At 36.9% G+C, this 20,592-nt stretch overlaps 1 protein-coding gene across 1 annotated transcript in view; it reads left to right on the plus strand.

Moving 5' to 3' along the window:
• The window catches only part of LOC115220967 (B9 domain-containing protein 1), a 107,591-nt gene extending 97,816 nt beyond the window's left edge, over positions 1–9,775 (plus strand). Inside the window, exons 5-6 of the mRNA XM_029791176.2 lie at positions 1,600–1,730; positions 9,435–9,775. Of these exons, the coding sequence (XP_029647036.1) occupies positions 1,600–1,730; positions 9,435–9,577 (274 nt within the window). The 3' untranslated portion in view covers positions 9,578–9,775. The remainder of the gene's footprint in view (positions 1–1,599; positions 1,731–9,434) is intronic.
• The last annotated feature ends 10,817 nt before the right edge of the window (positions 9,776–20,592 follow it).

Genomic DNA, 20,592 nt, shown 5'->3' on the forward strand with positions numbered 1-20,592 from the left:
ACCATGGATTATTTTATGTTTACAACAGCTAATATATAGGCTTCATAGCCAGTCAAATCAATATTTAATCACTCTTTCTGTGTGTGTGTCTGTATATATATATATATATATATATATACATTACTTTCATTATCTACATTTGATGGATATTTGACCTCATCTTGTTTCTTGTTAACACAACATTTTGGCTGATATACCCTCCAGCTTTCATCAGGTGTCTTGGGGAAATTTCGAACCTGGGTATTTTTTTAATGTTATTATTATTACGATGATGATGATGATGATGATTCAGGTTACTGTCTGGAATTGAACTTGGAATCTTGGGGTTAGTAGCCTGCACTCTTAACCACTACGCCATATGCCCATACTATATATATATATATATAAGCAACAAGGATATCCAGAGGTAATGCAGTACGATCGTTTCACGCAACTCCATTTAATTGAACAATGCAGCCATTACATCAGTTTAAATGCAAAGCAATCCTCAGTTGCGCAAAGACATAGAATTTAATTAAATTAAAACAGATGGACACATTAGTATAATTTTACCGAAAATCTCCAAGAAGCTAAAGAGATAGACAAAGAACATGCTGCCTTCACTTCCGCTTAGAGGCTACTAAAGTATCAGGAAGAAAGACTTGTTACAAATTTTGCTTGTCACTGTTTTATGGGGCCAGTTTTAATTTAAAGACTAGTTTTATCAAATCCATGTATATTTAAGGCCGAGAGAAACTGGGGGCAGTATCTTTTATGGGTAGGGCTGAGGGAGTCGACAGAAATCATAGTGGGTATAGTCATAAAAATCAAGATTTATTTGAAACAATATCATGAGATTTGGTAAAGGAAAACTTAAATCAAGATGTTAGCTGACAATTAAGGGGGCTGGCCACCAGCCTTGTTTCATTGATAATGAAACAGGGGAAATCTTATCATGTAGTGCTATAGTTAAATATTTTAAGCAATACTGCTATATTGTATAAAGTTAAAGTTTAGGGTTATTCGGAGGATTATTAAGAAGAATAATTATAACAAAAGGATAAAATGTTTTACGAATACTTTGCTTTGGAATTAGGTGGGCTGCCATATTACTTTCCTCAAGTAATTGTGGTTGCTTTGCTCCATGTCAGCCCTAAATAGACTCTCGCAGTATTCGTTCAAACTCCATTCACTCTGATTGCAAGTCTTACCAAGATCAACTTTGCCTTCTGTTCGTTCAACATTAAGGAAAATGTACCCACATAGAGCAGTACCAAACTTTTACTGCAATAGATGGAGGAAAAGAAATTATCCAGAAATAGTTTAACATTTATACATATTATAAGCTTAAATACTAACTTATTAGATGACATCAGTGAATATTGATCAATTGGTATATACTGATATTTAATAAAGGAGTACTGAGGTAAAAGAACATGCTAAGTATATATCAATTTAATTATGTCAAATGATGATGATGATGGTGAGGATACGAATTTACTCAAACTTTTCCAGGTGGTACTCCAGCATGGCTGCAGTCTAATAGGTGAAAGAACTAAAAGACTAAAATAGCATCCATGCTAATTTGTTTTATCATAATTTTGTCCTCTCTTTTCTTAGACACACGTGTTGTCTGCCAATGTTTGTTCCTGAATCTACCTCCCTGCTGCAGAAATTCACAAGCTGGCTGCTTGGCAGACGTCCTGAATTTGTTGATGCAAGGATTGTTGCTCTTGGAGAAGGCAGAGAAGGTAAATGACTTCAGTTTTCTCAGTTCAGTTTTACACAACAGTAGTTTACCGCTTAAATCTTTAAAATTTTGACTGGCCATATCTGGCCCAAACATTCTACCTGTTTTCTGTCCAAACTGTCCATATCTAACCTTTCACTCTCATCCTGCTCTGTCATCCTAAAAAAGAAAAAAGAAATAAATAAACAGTCACATGATTGTAATCTCAACCAACCTGAAACCACCTCTGGCACTGTAGTACCAATGTCTTGTTTTCAAATGTTCTGAATTAATATCTCCCTCCAAACCTTAGTCATAGTTTATGTTCCTAACACTAGCTTAATGATAACTAAGTTATTTTACTAAATTCTTTTTCATATTTAAAATTAATTGAAAGAAACACAGAGCATCTCGACAGAAATATGGTAACAAAAGGGTTAAAATATATAATTGAGAAACAGTTCTTAACCCCTCTTAATACGAGTCTGGCTGAAACTTCCTCTGGCTCTGTAGTACAAATGTCTTCTTTCTATAAGTTTTGAATTAAAACCTTCCATCAAACGTTAGTCACAATTTATGTTCCTAACATTAGCTTAATGATAACTAAATTATTTGACTAAATTCTTTTTCATATTTGAAATGAATTGAAAGAAACACAGAGCATCTCAACAGAAATATGGTAACAAAAGAGTTAAATTTCACAGAGTAACCTGAATGCTAAAAGGTCAAAGCTCTTTACTGCCATCTTTTATATATACTGTTGATGTGTAAAAGTGGGTTTTTTTCTATGATACTTATGTTTAAGATGATGAGTTGAAGAGTTATTAGTACTGATGGTAAAAATTGGTCAAGTGGCAAACTTAAATGCAATATGGTATTTAGTAACTCGCCTTTATATACCAAGTGCTAATTTTGTTTTAAACAGCAGTGTTTTACTATTTAATACTATTTATTGATAACTAGAGTTTTCATCACGTGGGCTATTAATCTGCTGGGAATTAATCCTTAATATCTCAAACAATGAGAACTTGGCCTAACAACTGAAATGTGATTTCGTTCCTATTCTTTTATCCTCATCAGCATAGGCACAGGAATGGCTCCGGGTTCAGTCCCACTGCGTGGCACCTTGGGCAAGTTTCTTCTACTATAGCCTTGGGCTGACTAAAGCCTTGTGAGTGGATTTGGTAGACGGAAACTGAAAAAAGCCTGTCGTATATATATTTGTGTGTGTGTGTGTGTGTTTGTGTGTGTGTGTGTGTTGTGTGTGTGTGTGTGTGTGTGTGTGTGTGTGTGTGTATATATTTGTGTGTCTGTGTTTGTCCACCAACATCGCTTGACAACCGATGCTGGTGTGTTTACGTCCCCGTAACTTAGTGGTTTGGCAAGAGAGACCAATAGAATAAGTACTAGACTTACAAAGAATAAGTACTGGGGTCGATTTGCTTCACTAAATGTGGTGCTCCAGCATGGCCGCAGTCAAATGACTGAAACAAATAAAGAAAGCTGTTCTTGCGGTCAAGGTTGCATGGCAATTTATCAGACTGTATGTAGTCTTTATCTATCATACATCATTTAGAGCAAGGCAGTGTGTGTGTGTGTGTGTGTGATTGTGTATGTGTGTGACTGTGTGTGTGTGTGTGTGCGTGTGTGTGTATGTGTGTGTGTGTGCATGTGCGTGTACATGTCTGTGTTTGTGTGTGTGTGTGAAAGCCCAATTGTAAACAAGTTGGAGAAATGTGAGTACTCGATACTGAAAGAATATCATCCTCCTCATCATCATCATCACTACAACCACCACCATCATCATCATCATCATTACTATCATCATTTAACATCTCCTTTCCATGCTGGCATGTGTGGGTATTTATTGAGGCTAAATCTTTATATTTCTTATCTTCTGACTAAGGAATGAAATGAAAATATTGAGATTATCTATCTAAGAATGTAATGACTTTTAAAACTCTTATTTGAATGCAACTTGTATTTTATATGAATTACTTCAGAAATTAAGTTAACTCTTTAAATTACTTTGGAATCTATTGTTAAATTTCCAGAATCTGATGTCATATAAGATTAAATAAATCCTTGTCAAAGAAATCCAGGTGTTTTTGTTGAGTTGAGCGTCTTCAACTGTTGCAGTTCTCTGATTTTTACTAAACAAGATTTTCATAGAAATTTCCTATCAGATTTGATATTTATCTCTGAATGGCGGTGCCCCAGCATGGCCACAGCTTGTGAGCTGAAACTAAAAAAAATAAATAAAATATTCATTAATACAGATGGAAAAAGAAGTTGTGAAAAGTTTTCCAGCTTTATAAGCTTCATTAATGCCAATAATGGTGGTGGTGGTGGTGGCGGTGGTGGCGGCGGTAGTGGTGAAATGCCCTGATGCAGTACCAGGCAGTGTCTCTCATGGCTTCTGATCTTAACTGATTGGAAGTGTCATCATGTACATTGTTTTGTCTTGGTATAAAAGATGGGCTACAGCAAATATTCTGCTCAATACCACAGATTTGCTTGTCAGTTGTTTGACCTTAACCAGTTGAGCATGTCCCTTAGTGGCTGATGATATGTGCATCTCTGATCATGGGCAGAAGTAGTGGGGGAGCATCATAGCCATGTGTTGAGAGGGATTCTTTGGGATTTGAATAATTCACTTCTGGAAACATGGGTGTTTCGTTCAACATCCTTAAACAACCCTTATTCAGGGACCTTTTGAGTTGGATGGGTCACTCAACCTGAAGAAAATTCTAACTGGGCCCCACCTGCAAGGTGATGTGCTGTTTATCTTGATATGAGATCACCATGTCGTGCATATATGGCTGTGATGCATGTACCTTGCGTATCCTTATCAGATGAGTAGTCATGATGGGTATGCTGGGCTTCATATATTTTACCCCAGTGTCACTTTGATGGCATGTACTGCTCTCTCACTCAATAACAATAATAATAATAGTTATCATAACAATAATAACAATAATAATAATCCTTTCTATTATATGCACAAGGCTTGAAACTTGGAGGAGGGGGTATGTCGATTACATCAACCACAGTACTTGACTGGTACTTGATTTATTGACTTCGAAAGGATGAAAGACAAAGTCAACCTCAGTGGAGTTTGAACTTAGAATGTAAAGATAAGTGAAATACTGCTAAGCATTTTGCCCGGTGTGCTAATGATTCTGCAAGCTCGCCACTTTAAATAATAATAATAATAATAATAATAATAATAATAATAAGGCAGTGGCTCTCATGGCTTCTGATCTTAACTGATTGGAAGTGTTATCATGTACATTGTTTTGTCTTGGTATAAAAGATGGGCTACAGCAAATATTCTGCTCAATACCACAGATTTGCTTGTCAGTTGTTTGACCTTAACCAGTTGAGCATGTCCCTTAGTGGCTGACGATATGTGCATCTCTGATCACGAGCAGAAGTAGTGGGGGAGCATCATAGCCATGTGTTGAGAGGGATTCTTTGGGATTTGAATAACTCACTTCTGGAAACATGGGTGTTTCGTTCAACATCCTTAAACAACCCTTATTCAGGGACCTTTTGAGTTGGATGGGTCACTCAACCTGAAGAAAATTCTAACTGGGCCCCACCTGCAAGGTGATGTGCTGTTTATCTTGATATGAGATCACCATGTCGTGCATATATGGCTGTGATGCATGTACCTTGCGTATCCTTATCAGATGAGTAGTCATGATGGGTATGCTGGGCTTCATATATTTTACCCCAGTGTCACTTTGATGGCATGTACTGCTCTCTCACTCAATAACAATAATAATAATAGTTATCATAACAATAATAACAATAATAATAATCCTTTCTATTATATGCACAAGGCTTGAAACTTGGAGGAGGGGGTATGTCGATTACATCAACCACAGTACTTGACTGGTACTTGATTTATTGACTTCGAAAGGATGAAAGACAAAGTCAACCTCAGTGGAGTTTGAACTTAGAATGTAAAGATAAGTGAAATACTGCTAAGCATTTTGCCCGGTGTGCTAACGATTCTGCAAGCTCGCCACTTTAAATAATAATAATAATAATAATAATAATAATAATAAGGCAGTGGCTCTCATGGCTTCTGATCTTAACTGATTGGAAGTGTTATCATGTACATTGTTTTGTCTTGGTATAAAAGATGGGCTACAGCAAATATTCTGCTCAATACCACAGATTTGCTTGTCAGTTGTTTGACCTTAACCAGTTGAGCATGTCCCTTAGTGGCTGACGATATGTGCATCTCTGATCACGAGCAGAAGTAGTGGGGGAGCATCATAGCCATGTGTTGAGAGTGATTGTTTGGGGTTTGAATAGTTCACCTCTGGAAACATGGGTGGTTCTTTCAACATCCTTAAACAACCCTTATTCAGGGACCGTTTGAGCGGGATGGGCTACTCAACCTGAAGAAAATTCTAACTGGGCCCCACCTGCAAGGTCATGTGCTGTTTATCTTAATATGAGATCACCATGTCGCGCACATATGGTTGTGATGCATGTGCCTGGTGTACCTTTATCAGACGGGTAGTCATGATGGGTATATTGGGCTTCGTATATTTTACCCCAGTGTCACTTTGATGGCATGAACTGCTCTCTCACTCAATAATAATAATAATAATATTAAGCATATTGTACCAAGCTAAAATTGAATGATAACTCTCAATCAAAATGAAAGCCCTATTGGAGTGATGGCAAATGATTTCAAGGGACAAGATATTATTCCCACAGGCACCTATTTGTTAACCTGAGTGGAGATTTTTGACACAGTTTCCCATGTGTAGAGACCTATAAATATTAGAGACTTTTGAAGTATGTCGATTCCTTCTTGCATCTGCATGTACTTGCAAGTTTGGCAAAAGCAGAAATGCACTCAGTTATCATATTACTTTCAACAGAAAGGTAATAAGATTTTTAAAAAAATGAAACAAACCCTTCTTGAATACAAGATCCTTGTATTTGTTCACACAAGACAAAATTCCTACTCCATTATTATAAATCAACCTATCTGACATAATACTTTGAGAAAGTGGAAATTCAATGATTATTTTTATTATATTTCTCTCTCACTATTTCTTTCTTTGGTTATTTGTTTATTTGTCACACCCTTAAATTTCTTGTCATTTCTTATCTGTGTTTGCTTTCATATTATTACATTTTTTGCTTTCTTATTTAATCTCTATCACTTTCTTATCTCCTTTTATCTTCTGTTATTCTTTCCTCTTCTTTTCTTTTTTTCCCTTTATGTTCTTTCTTTCCCTTGCTGTCTTCCTTTCTCTCTTCATATTCTTGCATTATGTGATATGCAATGTAAACTGTTATTATAGATCAATTGAACCATCAGAGTATTTTGAGATTTTAAAAAATTAAATGATATTTCCAATCCTGTCTTTTGTGTTTCTCATCCTCTAATGTTTCTCATCTTCTTTCCTTTTTATATTCTATTTCACTCACTTCATTATCATCTTCATTTAATATCTATATTCCATGCTGGTGTGGGTTGGGCAGTTTGACAAGATCTGGTGATCAGTGGGGCTGCACTGAGCTCCAGTTTCAGCTTTGGCATGCTTTCTATAACTGGATGCCCTTCCTAATGTTAACAGTATGTACAGGGTACTTTGCTCTGTCGTGAATTATATTTTTTTGATATAAACATTATGATCATTGATAGAACATAGGCGTAAGAGTGGCTGTGTGGTAAGTAGTTTGCTTACGAACCACATAGTTCTGGGTTCAGTCCCACTGTGTGGAACCTTGGGCAAGTGTCTTCTACTAATTGTTTTATCAACTTCAATTATAATCAGTTTGAGGTCATCCTGTTACCATGTCAACAATTATCGATTTATTCCTATTCATTGAGCAATTTTTCCTTCATAGTGCATGGCAGAATCAACCCTTCAGCATGCTACAAAAAGCCAATATAATATGTATGTATGTATATAGGGTCCAGAAATAACCGTTTTGCTTTTAGCTAGGCTTTTAACAAAACACGAATATAGAAGGGGTCTTAGAAATGGAAAGTTTATGATATTCTTATGTAACAAAAATGAAAAACAACATCCATTAACTATGAATTAAAAACGGGCTGAGATTTTTTACCCACCAGATATAAAAAATTAATATTATCATAATCTTTGGGAGAGCACAAGATAGCAGGGTGGAGGGTAACCAAAAACTGAGACTGAGTTGTAATTAATATTTTGTTGGTGGGCTGTTTAACATCACTTATGGACCAATACTCCCCTCAATCAACTCCTCTTTTCTACCCTTTAAAGCAGTGGGTCCTGGGCGTGGTTCACAAAGACACCAATGTTATTATGATTAACATGGTTGGTAGATGACTGAAACCATAGAAATTGAGATTAAGGGTACTGGGTTGTGTCCCTTGATGTTATAAGTTCCAAGTCTGTGAAGATGTTGAATTTGTCTTTGTTTGGGTTCAGTAATATAAGGACAAACCAAGTACTGAGTCTAATTATGTTCCTTTCCCCAAAATTTGCATCAATGTTTGAATGAGCTTTGTTATCAAAACATTTATGTCATTTTCTCCTTTTTCTCTTAATCCTTCATTATTTAAACCAATCATATCAAACCCAAATAATCTTCTTGTTTTTTTTTTCTTATGTTCAAATTGGCCAGATTTGGCCTCTCACACCTGCATTACAATATCATTCCAAAAATAAGCAAGTATATCTTCAAAATGTTGAAGCTATGAGATAATGCCTGATTAATTCATAGCAATACCAATAAATATTACATTTGACAGAGTAATCTGAATGTTCAACAGCTATGTACATGTATTTATTGTTGTTGACCTCCTCCTCTTCCTCCTGGCAGAATCATTAGCACACTAAGCAAATTGCTTAGTAGCATTTCATCTGTCCTTATGTTCCGGGTTCAAATTCTGCCGAGATTGACTTTGCCTTTCAACCTTTCAGGGTTGATTAAATAAGTACTAGTGAAACACTGGGGTCAAGGAAATTGACTTGTCCCCCTCTCCCAAAATTGCTGCCCTTGTAGTAAAATTTGAAATCATCATCATTATTATTATTTTTATTATTATTATTATTATTATTATTATTATTATTATTATTATTATTATTATTTCGCCCAGTTAGCAAATAAAAGGAATCATTACTATTATTGTTATTATTATTATTATTATTATTATTATTATTATTATTATTATTATTATTATTATCATTATTATTATTATCATTATTGCCTATGCACAGCTTCTAATGCTGGAAATGTACTACAGTGTCAGCTGTTCACTACCAGTGAACTAAGGTAACACCTCTTATTTTTCGAGCACCTTCCGGAGTATTCAAACGGTTCCAAGCAGTGCTGTTTTCTGCAAGAGCTCCACCCTTATCACAGACCCTATTTGTCCCACGTACTTCTCAAAATTTTTGCTCACTGTTCCCAGGGCTCTGACAATTATTGGTACTACTGCTACCGTTTTCATCGACCACAACTGCTTAACTTCCCAAGCTAACTTATCTCTCGACTTTTCTTTCTTCCTTATTGCATACCTTGTTGTCAGCTGGGTATGCTATATCTATGATCCAGCATCATTATTGTTATTATTATCATTATTATTATTATCATTATTATTATTATTATTATTATTATTATTATTATTATTATTATTATTATCATTATCATTATTAATGTTGTTGTTGTTTTCGTTATATATTTCGTTATATATTTATAGTTTGTAGAGTGAGAACTCAAGGATTTGTGAATGTAACTTTCAACGTTGTCAGCAAAGATATCAAAAAACTTGGTTACATCAATCAAGTCAGCCAACCCCAAGGGACAGCAGCAACAGAAACCATTGCAGCAGTGAAATCCTGAGCCTTCTTCTGAGATTCTGTCAAAACATCTTCAATTGTCATTTTATATTCTTAAATATTTATTCCATCGACTGTCCAAAGAAATTTATTCCATCATTTCTATGATGTAACACTTACCATCTATAGTATACAGACTATTTTTTTTATGTTTATACATTATGTACCATAATATATTGTATGCAGATGTTAGTTTTTAATCAATAAAATAAAATGTTTTTCAAATGTTATTTCTGTTTTGATTATTTGAAGTCTACAGCTGTGTGGTTAAGAAGCCCGCTTTGCAGCCTTGTGGTTTTCAGTTCAGTTCCACTGTGTGGCAGCACTTTGAGCCTGTGTCTTTTACTGTCCTTGGGTTGACTAATGCTTTGTGAGTGAATTTGGTATATGGAAACCTCATGTGTTTTAGGGTTCAGTACCACTTTGCAGCATTTTGGTAAAATATCTTTGACTATCTCCCTCGGCCAATCAATGTGGATTTGGTAGATGAAAACTGAAAGAAGCCAGTGAAATGTTAGCACGCCGGATGAAATGCTTAGCGATATTTTGTCTGCCATTATGTTCTGAGTTCAAATTCTGCCGAGGTCAACTTTGCCTTTCATCCTTTCGGGGTCGATAAATTAAGTACCAGTTACGCACTGAGGTTGATCTAATCAACTTAATCCCTTTGTCTGTCCTTATTTGTCCCCTCTATGTTTAGCCCCTTGTGGGCAATAAAGAAAGAAGGAAACTGAAAGAAGCCCATCATCCGTGTGTGTATGTGTATATGTCTTTGTGTGTTTTGTGTTTGTGACCCCCTCCCCACCACTTGATGATCAATGCTGGTTTGTTTATGTCCCTGTAACTTAGCAGTTTGACAAAAGACTCTGATAGAATATCTACTAGGCTTTAAAAAATATGTATTGGTGTTGATTTGTTCAACTAAACCTTTAACACAATGCCCCAGTATGGCCACATTCCAACGACTGAAACAAGTAAAAGACAAAAGATATATGCATGTGTTTATGTGTATAATTGTGTGTGTATGTGTATGCATTTGTCCTCCCACTGTTTGACAAAGTTGTTGGTTTCTTTACATCACTGTAACTTAGCAGTTTGGCAAATGAAACCAATAGAATAATTACCAGACTTAAGAATAAGTATTGCGGTCTATTTGTTTGAGTAAACCCTTCGAGGCACAGCCTCAGCATGGCTGCTGTCCAATGAGTCCAATGTAATGCTTTGTTTGAGCTGTTGGAGCCGTTGAGCAGTTAATGCTCATGAGCAAGGAAAAGATTTCAGAGGGTCAATGTTTTGAAGAGAAAAGACTTGGAATAATAGTGTGGTGTTGGAGACGGTAGTGATGCAATAGATGTGATGAGAGGTGAAGAAATTAGAGGGTCAAAGGTATGAGATCAACCAACCCTGAGAAACTAAAGTTATAATAATGTTGGTAGAAAGGACAGAGTAAGGTGAGGGTATGCTTAAAAATCAGAAGCTGAAGTATGTCAGTTAATGATTGAATGCCAGTCAGTCAAGAGGGTCTTTTCTGGATAGGCGGGTGATGGAAAAGTTCATAGGCTGACTATGAAGGAATGATGTTAGAACTGTGAAACCTTGCATGCATTAATTTCAACTCTCTTCTTATTATTAATTACATTGTGCTCTTATGGGGCCCTCTGAAAATTGCCTGTGCAAGTACCATGTAAAAGCAGCCAGGCTGGTGTGATTTAAAATCACCTGTGCCTGTGCTACAATAAAGCACCCAGTACACTTAAGTTAAGTTAAATTAAGTTAATTTTTTGGCTCAAAAAGCAAAAAGCAAGGCCATGTAGGGGGACATAGAGTTATGTACAGGGAGGGTGTTCATGCTAAGAGTTCAGGTCATTTCTGGTCAAGAGAGACTTTGAACCGAGCGGTTCAACCACTGTAAAGTGGTTGGCAGTAAGGAGGGCATACAACCCTAGAAACCATGCCAAAACAGACAAAATGTAGCTTGTGCAGCTCTCCAGCTGACCAGCTACTGTCAAACCATCCAACACATACCAGTATGGAGAATGGACATTAGTTGATGATTTTTTTCCCAGACAAACTGACATTCTATATTTAAGAGATGAGGAATTATGTACATTATTTACATTATTTACATTTGACGGATATTTGTCCACATCTCGTTTGTTGTTAACACAACGTTTCAGCTGATATACCCTCAAGCCTTCATCATGTGCCTTGGGGAAATTTCGAACCAGGGTTCTTGTGCCCATGGGCATATGGAGTAGTGGTTAAGAGCGCAGGCTACTTTCCCCAAGATTCCGAGTTCAATTCCAGGCTGTGACCTAAATAATAATAATAACATTTGGTTGTTCAAAGACTTCAAAAGTAAGTAGTAACAACTGAAAATTGGCACTGTGGTGTTATGAAGTACCTTCAGAAAAGGGTTCAGCCCCAAGGACATTCATGCTGACAGGGTCGCTACATTAGGGGGGATAATGCTGCAGCTTTATCAAAGTGGGATGCTGAATTTAGGAGAGAAAGGGAGAGTTTGAAGATAATCCAAGGTCTGGACAACCTGCAACTGCCACCACTGAGGAAAACATTGATCATGTTCACCCCATGGTGATAGGTGACAGGCGATTGATGATAAATCAAATAGTTAATGCTATTAGCATATCCCATGAGAGAGTTGAAAATATTCTGCATTATGCACTTGGCATGACAAAGGTTTCTGCTTGGTGGGTGCCATGTCTCCTGACAACTGATTAAAAACACACTGGGATAATCACATCACGGGAAAATTTGATATTGTTTGAGGCAGATCTAACTGGTTTCCTTGAATGTTTCCTAAGCCAGGATAAATCATGGGTTCATCACATTGAGCCATTGACCAAGGGACAATCCATGCCATGGAAACACCACTCCTCACCTGTAACCAAAGAAGACCAAAGTCCTATCATCTTCCAGGAGGTGATAGTCACAGTTTTTTGGGATGCAAAAGGCATTGTATTTATTAACTATCTTCAAAAGGGCTGTGCCATCAATGGAAAGTACTATGCCAACTTGTTGAGGCAGTTACAAAAGGCTATCAAGACCAAACACTTATGAAAAGTGACAAAAGGTGTCTGGTTTCGTCAGGACAGTGCTACAGTACACGAGCCGTCAGTTTCAATGGTCTCTGTGCATGACTGTGGCTTTGAATTGGTTGATCACCTTCCATAGTCTCCTGATTTGGTTCCATCTGACAATCATCTGTGTGGAAGCACTCTGTCGGTTACGACGACGAGGGTTCCGGTTGATCCGATCAACGGAACAGCCTGCTCGTGAAATTAACGTGTAAGTGGCTGAGCACTCCACAGACACATGTACCCTTAACGTAGTTCTCGGGGATATTCAGCGTGACACAGAGAGTGACAAGGCCGGCCCTTTGAAATAAAATACAGGTACAACAGAAACAGGAAGTAAGAGTGAGAGAAAGTTGTGGTGAAAGAGTACAGCAGGGATCACCACCATCCCTGCCGGAGCCTCGTGGAGCTTTAGGTGTTTTCGCTCAATAAACACTCACAACGCCCGGTCTGGGAATCGAAACCGCGATCCTACGACCGCGAGTCCGCTGCCCTAACCACTGGGCCATTGCGCTTCCTTGACAATCATCTATCCACCAACATAAAAAAAAAACACTTGGCTGGGAACTAGTATCATAATGATGATGATGTCATCTGTGCTGTTGATGACTTTTTCCGACCAACAGGATGAAAACTTCTTCACCGTTGGGATCCAAGCACTGCAACACTGATGGACAATGTGTGTGAGCCGCACAGGGGACTTTGTTGAAAAATTAACCTCATTTGGTTGCATTCCATGAGAGTATCTTGGTCAGCCTATGAACTTTTCAGCCTCGCATGATACAGGATGTCTATCAGAATGGCAACAGAACTCTCCTTGATGTACGAACAGTGCTCCATCGAGGGCCTCACTTGATCCTTGTAGTCATCAACTACTAGGTGCAGAAATATTTGCATAAACATGTGGAAGGTAACAGTAGAAGAGCCACCATTGCTTATTCGGATAGTTTTTGGAAATTCTGATTTTATATTATCGAGAAGTCTTGTTCAAATTTGTTTCTAAAAATTTCAGTTTGAGACTTGAATCTCATGACAGCTCTGTAACATTTTGAACTTTCATTCAAAGAAACATATTTCGCATGTCCTTTTGCTAAAATGAACGAGATTTGCACAAAATCTAATTTAACATTTTCTACATCTGCTAGAAAATATTTGCTCAACATTTTTACCGTACATACCAAACGTTCAATTATAATCAATAAAAAGTTGAATTATTTTCAGAGACAAAATCATGTCTATTTCACCTTGTTATCTTTTACTGGTTTCAGTTGTTGTGCTGTGGCCTTGCTGGGGCATTGCCTTGAATGATGTAGTCAAACAAATCGATCACGGTACTTGTATTTAAAAGTGTGGTACTTATTCTATTGGTCTCTTTGCTGAAGCTGCTAGGTTATGAGGACATAAACAAACCATCAGAGGTTGTCAAGGGGTGATGAGGAGGGAATATAAAACAAACTCACACATACACACGCATTTATATAATGGGATTCTACACAATTTTGATCTACCAAATTCTTTCTCAAGGCATTGCTTGACCCAAGACTTTTGTAGATGGTATTTGCACAAGCTCCCATATTATGGAACTGAATCTAAAAGTGAGCTTCTAAACTACATAGGCATGTCTAAAACATTTCAAATTTATATCTTGTACTGCTTGTTTCCATAGGTTTAAATGTATTCCCAAATATTTCATTTCTTTTTTATCTTTCAAATAGAAGTGTTTGCTTCCTTCTTATGCAGAAACATGTTAAGTATTTCATTAAAATTTATAAACATATCTGACAATAAAATTGGATAAGCCAATCTTTATTATTGTAAGATCCTGTAAGATTTAAGTTATTTTCAGATAAACCCCTTTCTTAATTTTTGCTTTTAGTCTATTAGTTGTTTCAAAGTTCATCCCTTGGGGAAACTTTATATTTCTGTCTGCAGTAAAAGTTTACCGAATTTGAGTCCGATATCTCCCAATATTGTATTATCTAGGATACAAATTAAATTCTCCAGAAGAAAATTTATGATCAAAAATGGTAGGTCCACTTATATACCAAGACGACTTTGGGGGACCGAAAAGTCCTTGTGAAATGCAGCAAAATTTGGAAAGATAATGACATTGTTTGAATGTATACACTACATGTTTATCCTAGATACTACATCGACATATATGCCAGAAATATGGTAGATGGCTTTTCTATCGATTTGTAATAGTGTTTATTATTTCCATTTATGACCATACTTAGATCTGAATAAATTTTTTGCCAGTACTTACTGATTGATGGATCTGGTGAATATTGTTGGCTCAGTGCTTTGCAAATTTATTTTTAGTTTGAAATCTTGCATTGATGCTGTGTCATTGCCACATATCCACAACTCTTCGCGCTTTATAAAAATATGGTTTACGGACAAAAACAACTTCATATCTTGTATGTCCATCTAATGATTAACAAACAGTAAGTTCTTTGCTCCCTGTTTGCATATGAATATCTGACAAATGCCGATAATTGAGTAGTGTTTGTAATGTGGGTTGATTTTTATCTAATTGAATTACAAATTTAGTACTTTAACTCTGTCAATAATTTGCACAAATTAGTTATTGCAAATATTTGCAATTTTATATATACTGTATTTCAAATTGCATTATATTTGACAGAAGAATTTTCTTTTATTGCATCTGCATTTTTTGTTTCCAAAATATTTTTCTTGTGATTCTACTCATTGTTGACAGCACAAACTTCTTTCCCAATCGTCTCGGGCAGTGTGTCTCAACCATTTTTGACCCATAGACCCCTTTGATTCCTGTTGTACTTAGATGGACCCTCATAGCCATTCTATGTTTTTAAAAATCATATTGTATTTTTATAATTAAATATTATTAGGAATTGTATTAAATATTGTTAAAATATGTTGTGAATAGCAGAAGTACAACAAATTTATTGCAGATAAATTTTAACAACAAAATCTTATATGGCTCCCTACGGGTCATGTAGACCCCAATTGAGAACCAATGATCTAGGGTTTCTTAGCTTCTAAATTTATGTAAGATTGATGCTTTTGGTAGATTCCTTGAAGCAGTGTATTTAAAAAAAAAAAAAATCATTATTGTTTTTTGAAGATTTCAGCAGTCTTTAATAAACAGTTAGGATTTGCTTGCAGCAGGAGTAAGTATTATATCAATATAGCCTTTTTGATTCTGCAGTTTCCATTCTTTCATTTACTAAATATTTCTTACATGGTTTCTTCCTCTTTTGAACAGAATGACCTCAGGATACATTCCCCCGTTCTTTTATGCATGGTGCATTGTATTCATGAAAAGTTGTGGAATGCCTCATATTTATTCCCAAGGCATGTACTGACAGTGACTCCAGAATTACAATTCTGTTCCTCCCCAGGTTCTGTGTATCTTTGTTGTGGAGTGTTTGTGGGCTGATAGCAAAGAGCTTGGAATTACGTTGCATTAAATAGCATATTATCATTCTTCAGCCTGGAGAGAGAGAGAGAGAGAGAGAGAGAGAGAGAGAGAGAGAGAGAGAGAGAGAGAGAGAGAGAGAGAGAGAGAAAGAAGATGGAGAGAAAAGGGAGAGGGCGAAGGTGGAATGGGGATCCCTGTGCATGTGTGTGTATATGTCTATGTGGATATTTAGCTGATTTAAGGAAATCAGCGTTTGGTCTTGATAATCTTTTGGAACTGTCTCAGCAAGGTGGCATAATCCTCTCCATCGATAGTGTTGCCCTTTTGAAGATAGTCAATAAACAGAACACCTTTTGTATTTCCCAGAAATGAGACCATCACTTTCCATGCAGATGAAACACCCTTGGCCTTCTTTGAAGCAGGTGAGGAGGGGTGTTTCCACTGCATGGATTGTCTCTTTGTCTTCGGCTAAAAGTGGTGAAGCCAACACTCATCCTGGCTTAGGAAACGTTCAAGGAAATCAGCAGAATTTACCTCAGACAATATCAGATTTTCTTGAGATGTGATCAGCCTGGTGCACTTTTGATCAGGTGTCAGAGGACGTGGCGCCCACCAATCAGAAACCTTCATCATGCCAAGTCCGTCGCGCAGAATATTCTCAACTATCTCATGGGATATGCTAAGAGCATTGGATATTTGATTTATAGTCAATCGCCTGTTATTTTATGAAATGCATAACCTTACTGGCTCATTTATATCTACCTTTCTATAAATAATACATATATGTATGTGCTTGTATGTGTGTATTTCTACACGTACGCACGCACACACACACACAAATGCACACCGTTTCACACATGACGGACTCTGACTTTCGACTAAGAAAATTAGGTGTATTCACTTATGTACATGCGCTTTTTACCCGGTTTTGACCAACATCAGCATATTTCGTTCAACTTTCACGCATTCACATCCAGAAGCCATGATGAAAAACTGTTTTTACTTTTGTATACAGAATATCTCATATGGTACACTATTTATTTGTAACATACAAGATCGTGGGCATTCGCCCATGCCTTTTCCAGTCCTACCTACGTTTGCAATGTGTTACATTATTATGAGATACCCTGTATAAAATTGATGTGTGTGTCTATAATATATAAAAACTCCCCCCTCCCCCTCTCTCTCTCTCTCTCTCTATCTATCTATCTATCTATCTACCCGTAAATATATATGTATAATATTCGTTAGTCCTATATTGCCTCTTTTTGAACTTGTTATACCCCGGAATATAACAAGTTATACCCTGGTATATATATATATATTATATATATATATATATATATATATATATATATAATATATATACTGCTGAGATCCCCTTCGGTCATGACTGACCATGGGATTGCACCTAGAAAGTTACCCTCCCAGGCACAAGTTCGGGCAAGGTTGTTTACAGAAGACCAGCAGTCGCCCTTCCATACCGGCCTCCCCTCTCCACGCCACCAGTGTTATCCAAGGGAAAGGCAAAGGGGCCGATACACCTTGGCACCTGTGACATCGCAACTCGTTTCTACAGCTGAATAAACTGGAGCAACGTGAAATAAAGTGTCTTGCTGAAGAACACAACACCTCAGCCCGGTCCGGGATTCGAACTCTCAACCTCACGATCGTAAGCTCGACGCTCTAACCACTGAGCCATGCGCCTTGACACACATACACACACACACACACTCACACATATATATACAAATATCTACATAATATATATGTGTGCGTGTGTGTGTGCATGTCTGTGTATGAACATAAATCCATTTATATAGCTATATATTTATTTTATCTTGTGATCGTTAACCCTCTCTCACCTGTTCATAACAACAGTTTCCACTAATCACATCCAGTCCACCTCTCTAAAAAATAACAGCAACAAGAAGCTAACAAACCAACTAAAAACGAATGAAAGATATAGAATTACAGTTTTATGGAAACTATATTCAATTTAATAGTAATTTTTTAAAAGTTAATGACGCAAATTCTTATAGTCACGCAAACTAAACATTGCATGGCAACTCAAATTTGAAAGTGTTCATTGTTCAACGATGCTGGATAGCAAAACGTTCTATACACTGAATAATTTCACATTAATATATTTTGTTTTAAAGTAGCAGAATTTTCTTTTACAGTCTGACGAGGAAAAACAAAACAACATAAGAAGTAAAAGCAAAACGAAGTGAAAGAAAGATGTTTTAAAGCAAAGAGTGTTTCGTTCATCTCTATATTAAATATCTGAAAAGTCGCATAAGGTCACGACATATTGGTTTTGGGGGAGGACTTCATAAAATAAATGAGTGTCTGCAGATGCGAGGTATTTATATTTTATCATATTCAAGAAGGACGAAAGGTGAAGTCAGTTCTAATGGGATTAGAATAGAAACATAGAATTAGACACTGCAAGGCAAGTTGTTCTCCGTTTTACCGTTTCTGCTTCTCATCGCTCTCTATTTAGCCGGATATTAGCACTCACGTTCATGCATCTCACACACGATATACACATGTATACACAAACGCACAACGATACAAACTCAGATACATACACTTATATCATTAGTTCTTTATTATCTCCGCCTTGGCGAAGGCGGTGGTATTGTTTTCAGTCATATTTGTTTTTTTGTTTGTTCGTGGACAAGATATCTTAAGAACCGCTGGATGGATTCACATGAAACTTTCAGGGATGTTTGGCGTCGTGATTGGCACGAACTGATCAGATTTTGGTATCGATCCGGTACCGGTGAAGGATTCTGGATAATTTTTCCTGTATTTTTTTTACTGAATTTTTGAGAGCAGTCGGGTTCAGTTTTAGTATTCTCATTTGTGAGAGCAGTCGAATATATTTCAGAAATTCTCATTTAAAAATCATCTCCGGGTAATCGTTGAGATGACATTGGTATTACCTTGGCGGAGGTTTTCGCTCCCTGAGTGCTCTTGCTTGAATTGTATCATTCCGATTATGGTAAGGTTGGAACATCCTCATGATATACCTATGGTGACACACACACGTGCGTGCAAATGTATTTATGTTTTTTCTTGGAGTTTTTTTTAAAGTTCTTAAGAGAGTTCAAGCCGGTCGCTAACAAAACGACAAGACTTTTTGAGTTAAGAGTCTTCCCGGTGTTTGTAAATATGTGGTTGAGTTGGTGTGTTAGTTGAGCTCTCGATGCACACACCCAGATGTGTGCATCTCTATTCATCTAAAGAATCTCGGATGACGAATCTTTGGAGTGTCTTACAAATCTTCACTGTGCCATTAATAGATTGAATTTTGGAGGTAGCATACTATACTAAATTTTAGCTATAGTAAGGGTATAACAAGTTCAAAATGAAGCAATATAGGACTAACGAATATATACATATATATTTACGGGTAGATAGATAGATTGAGAGAGAGGGGAGGAGTTTTTATATATTATAGACACAGACACGTCAATTTTATACAGGGTATCTCATAATATTATAAATATTATAAATGACAAAACAAGAAAAATAGGTTAAGAACCACAGTTGAGATAATTTTTCCCTCGGTCCTTCTTGTCAGCAGATGAGCAATGCTATTTCTGAAAGGGCTGCTTGGTCACACGGGGGTGTGGAACCACTGCTAGGTTCAGACTAAAGATGAATAATAGACCACTTGGAAACATCACTGGAACATTCTAGAAAAGACCTATCGGATGTAACATCTTTCCGGTGCAGAATTTGTGTTCGTTAGACCACTTGGAAACATCACTGGAAAATTCTAGAAAAGACCTAACGGATGTAACATCTTTCCGGTGCAGAATTTGTGTTCGTTAGACCACTTGGAAACATCACTGGAAAATTCTAGAAAAGACCTAACGGATGTAACATCTTTCCGGTACAGAATCTGTGTTCGTTCGATTGTTATCAACTCGATTACAAACCGTTACGCTATTGACACAAACACCGAAATTTTTTTACCTATTTATTTATTTACTCTCTCTCTCTCTCCCCCTCTCACACACACACGCACACACATTTAGTATATATTTCTTTACTACCCACAAGGGGCTAAACACAGAGGGGACAAACAAACGGATTAAGTCGAGTATATCGACCCCAATGCGTCACTGGTACTTAATTTATCGACCCCGAAAGGATGAAAGGCAAAGTCGACCTTGGCGGAATTTGAACTCACAACGTAACGGCAGACGAAATACGGCTACGCATTTCGCCCGGCGTGCTAACGATTCTGCCAGCTAACCCGGGTAAAAACCTCGTAACGAGCATTAAAGAGAGCTCTTATGTTATTTGGCTGTCACATGTTATCCAACAGTAGGGCGTATTCCAGGGCAGCACAAACATGCAGAACTCCCCTTTGCCTCTTTGCATAAGATTAATATAAGAATAAACAAGAATAATATAACACAAAGATGGAGACAATTGTTTCTGCACTGCACCCCCGTTTAAGTCAGCAGGTGCGCGTTAGAGAAATAAATGTTGTGA

The sequence above is a fragment of the Octopus sinensis genome, linkage group LG17, assembly GCF_006345805.1.
Source record: "Octopus sinensis linkage group LG17, ASM634580v1, whole genome shotgun sequence".
Taxonomy (NCBI): Eukaryota; Metazoa; Mollusca; class Cephalopoda; order Octopoda; family Octopodidae; genus Octopus; species Octopus sinensis.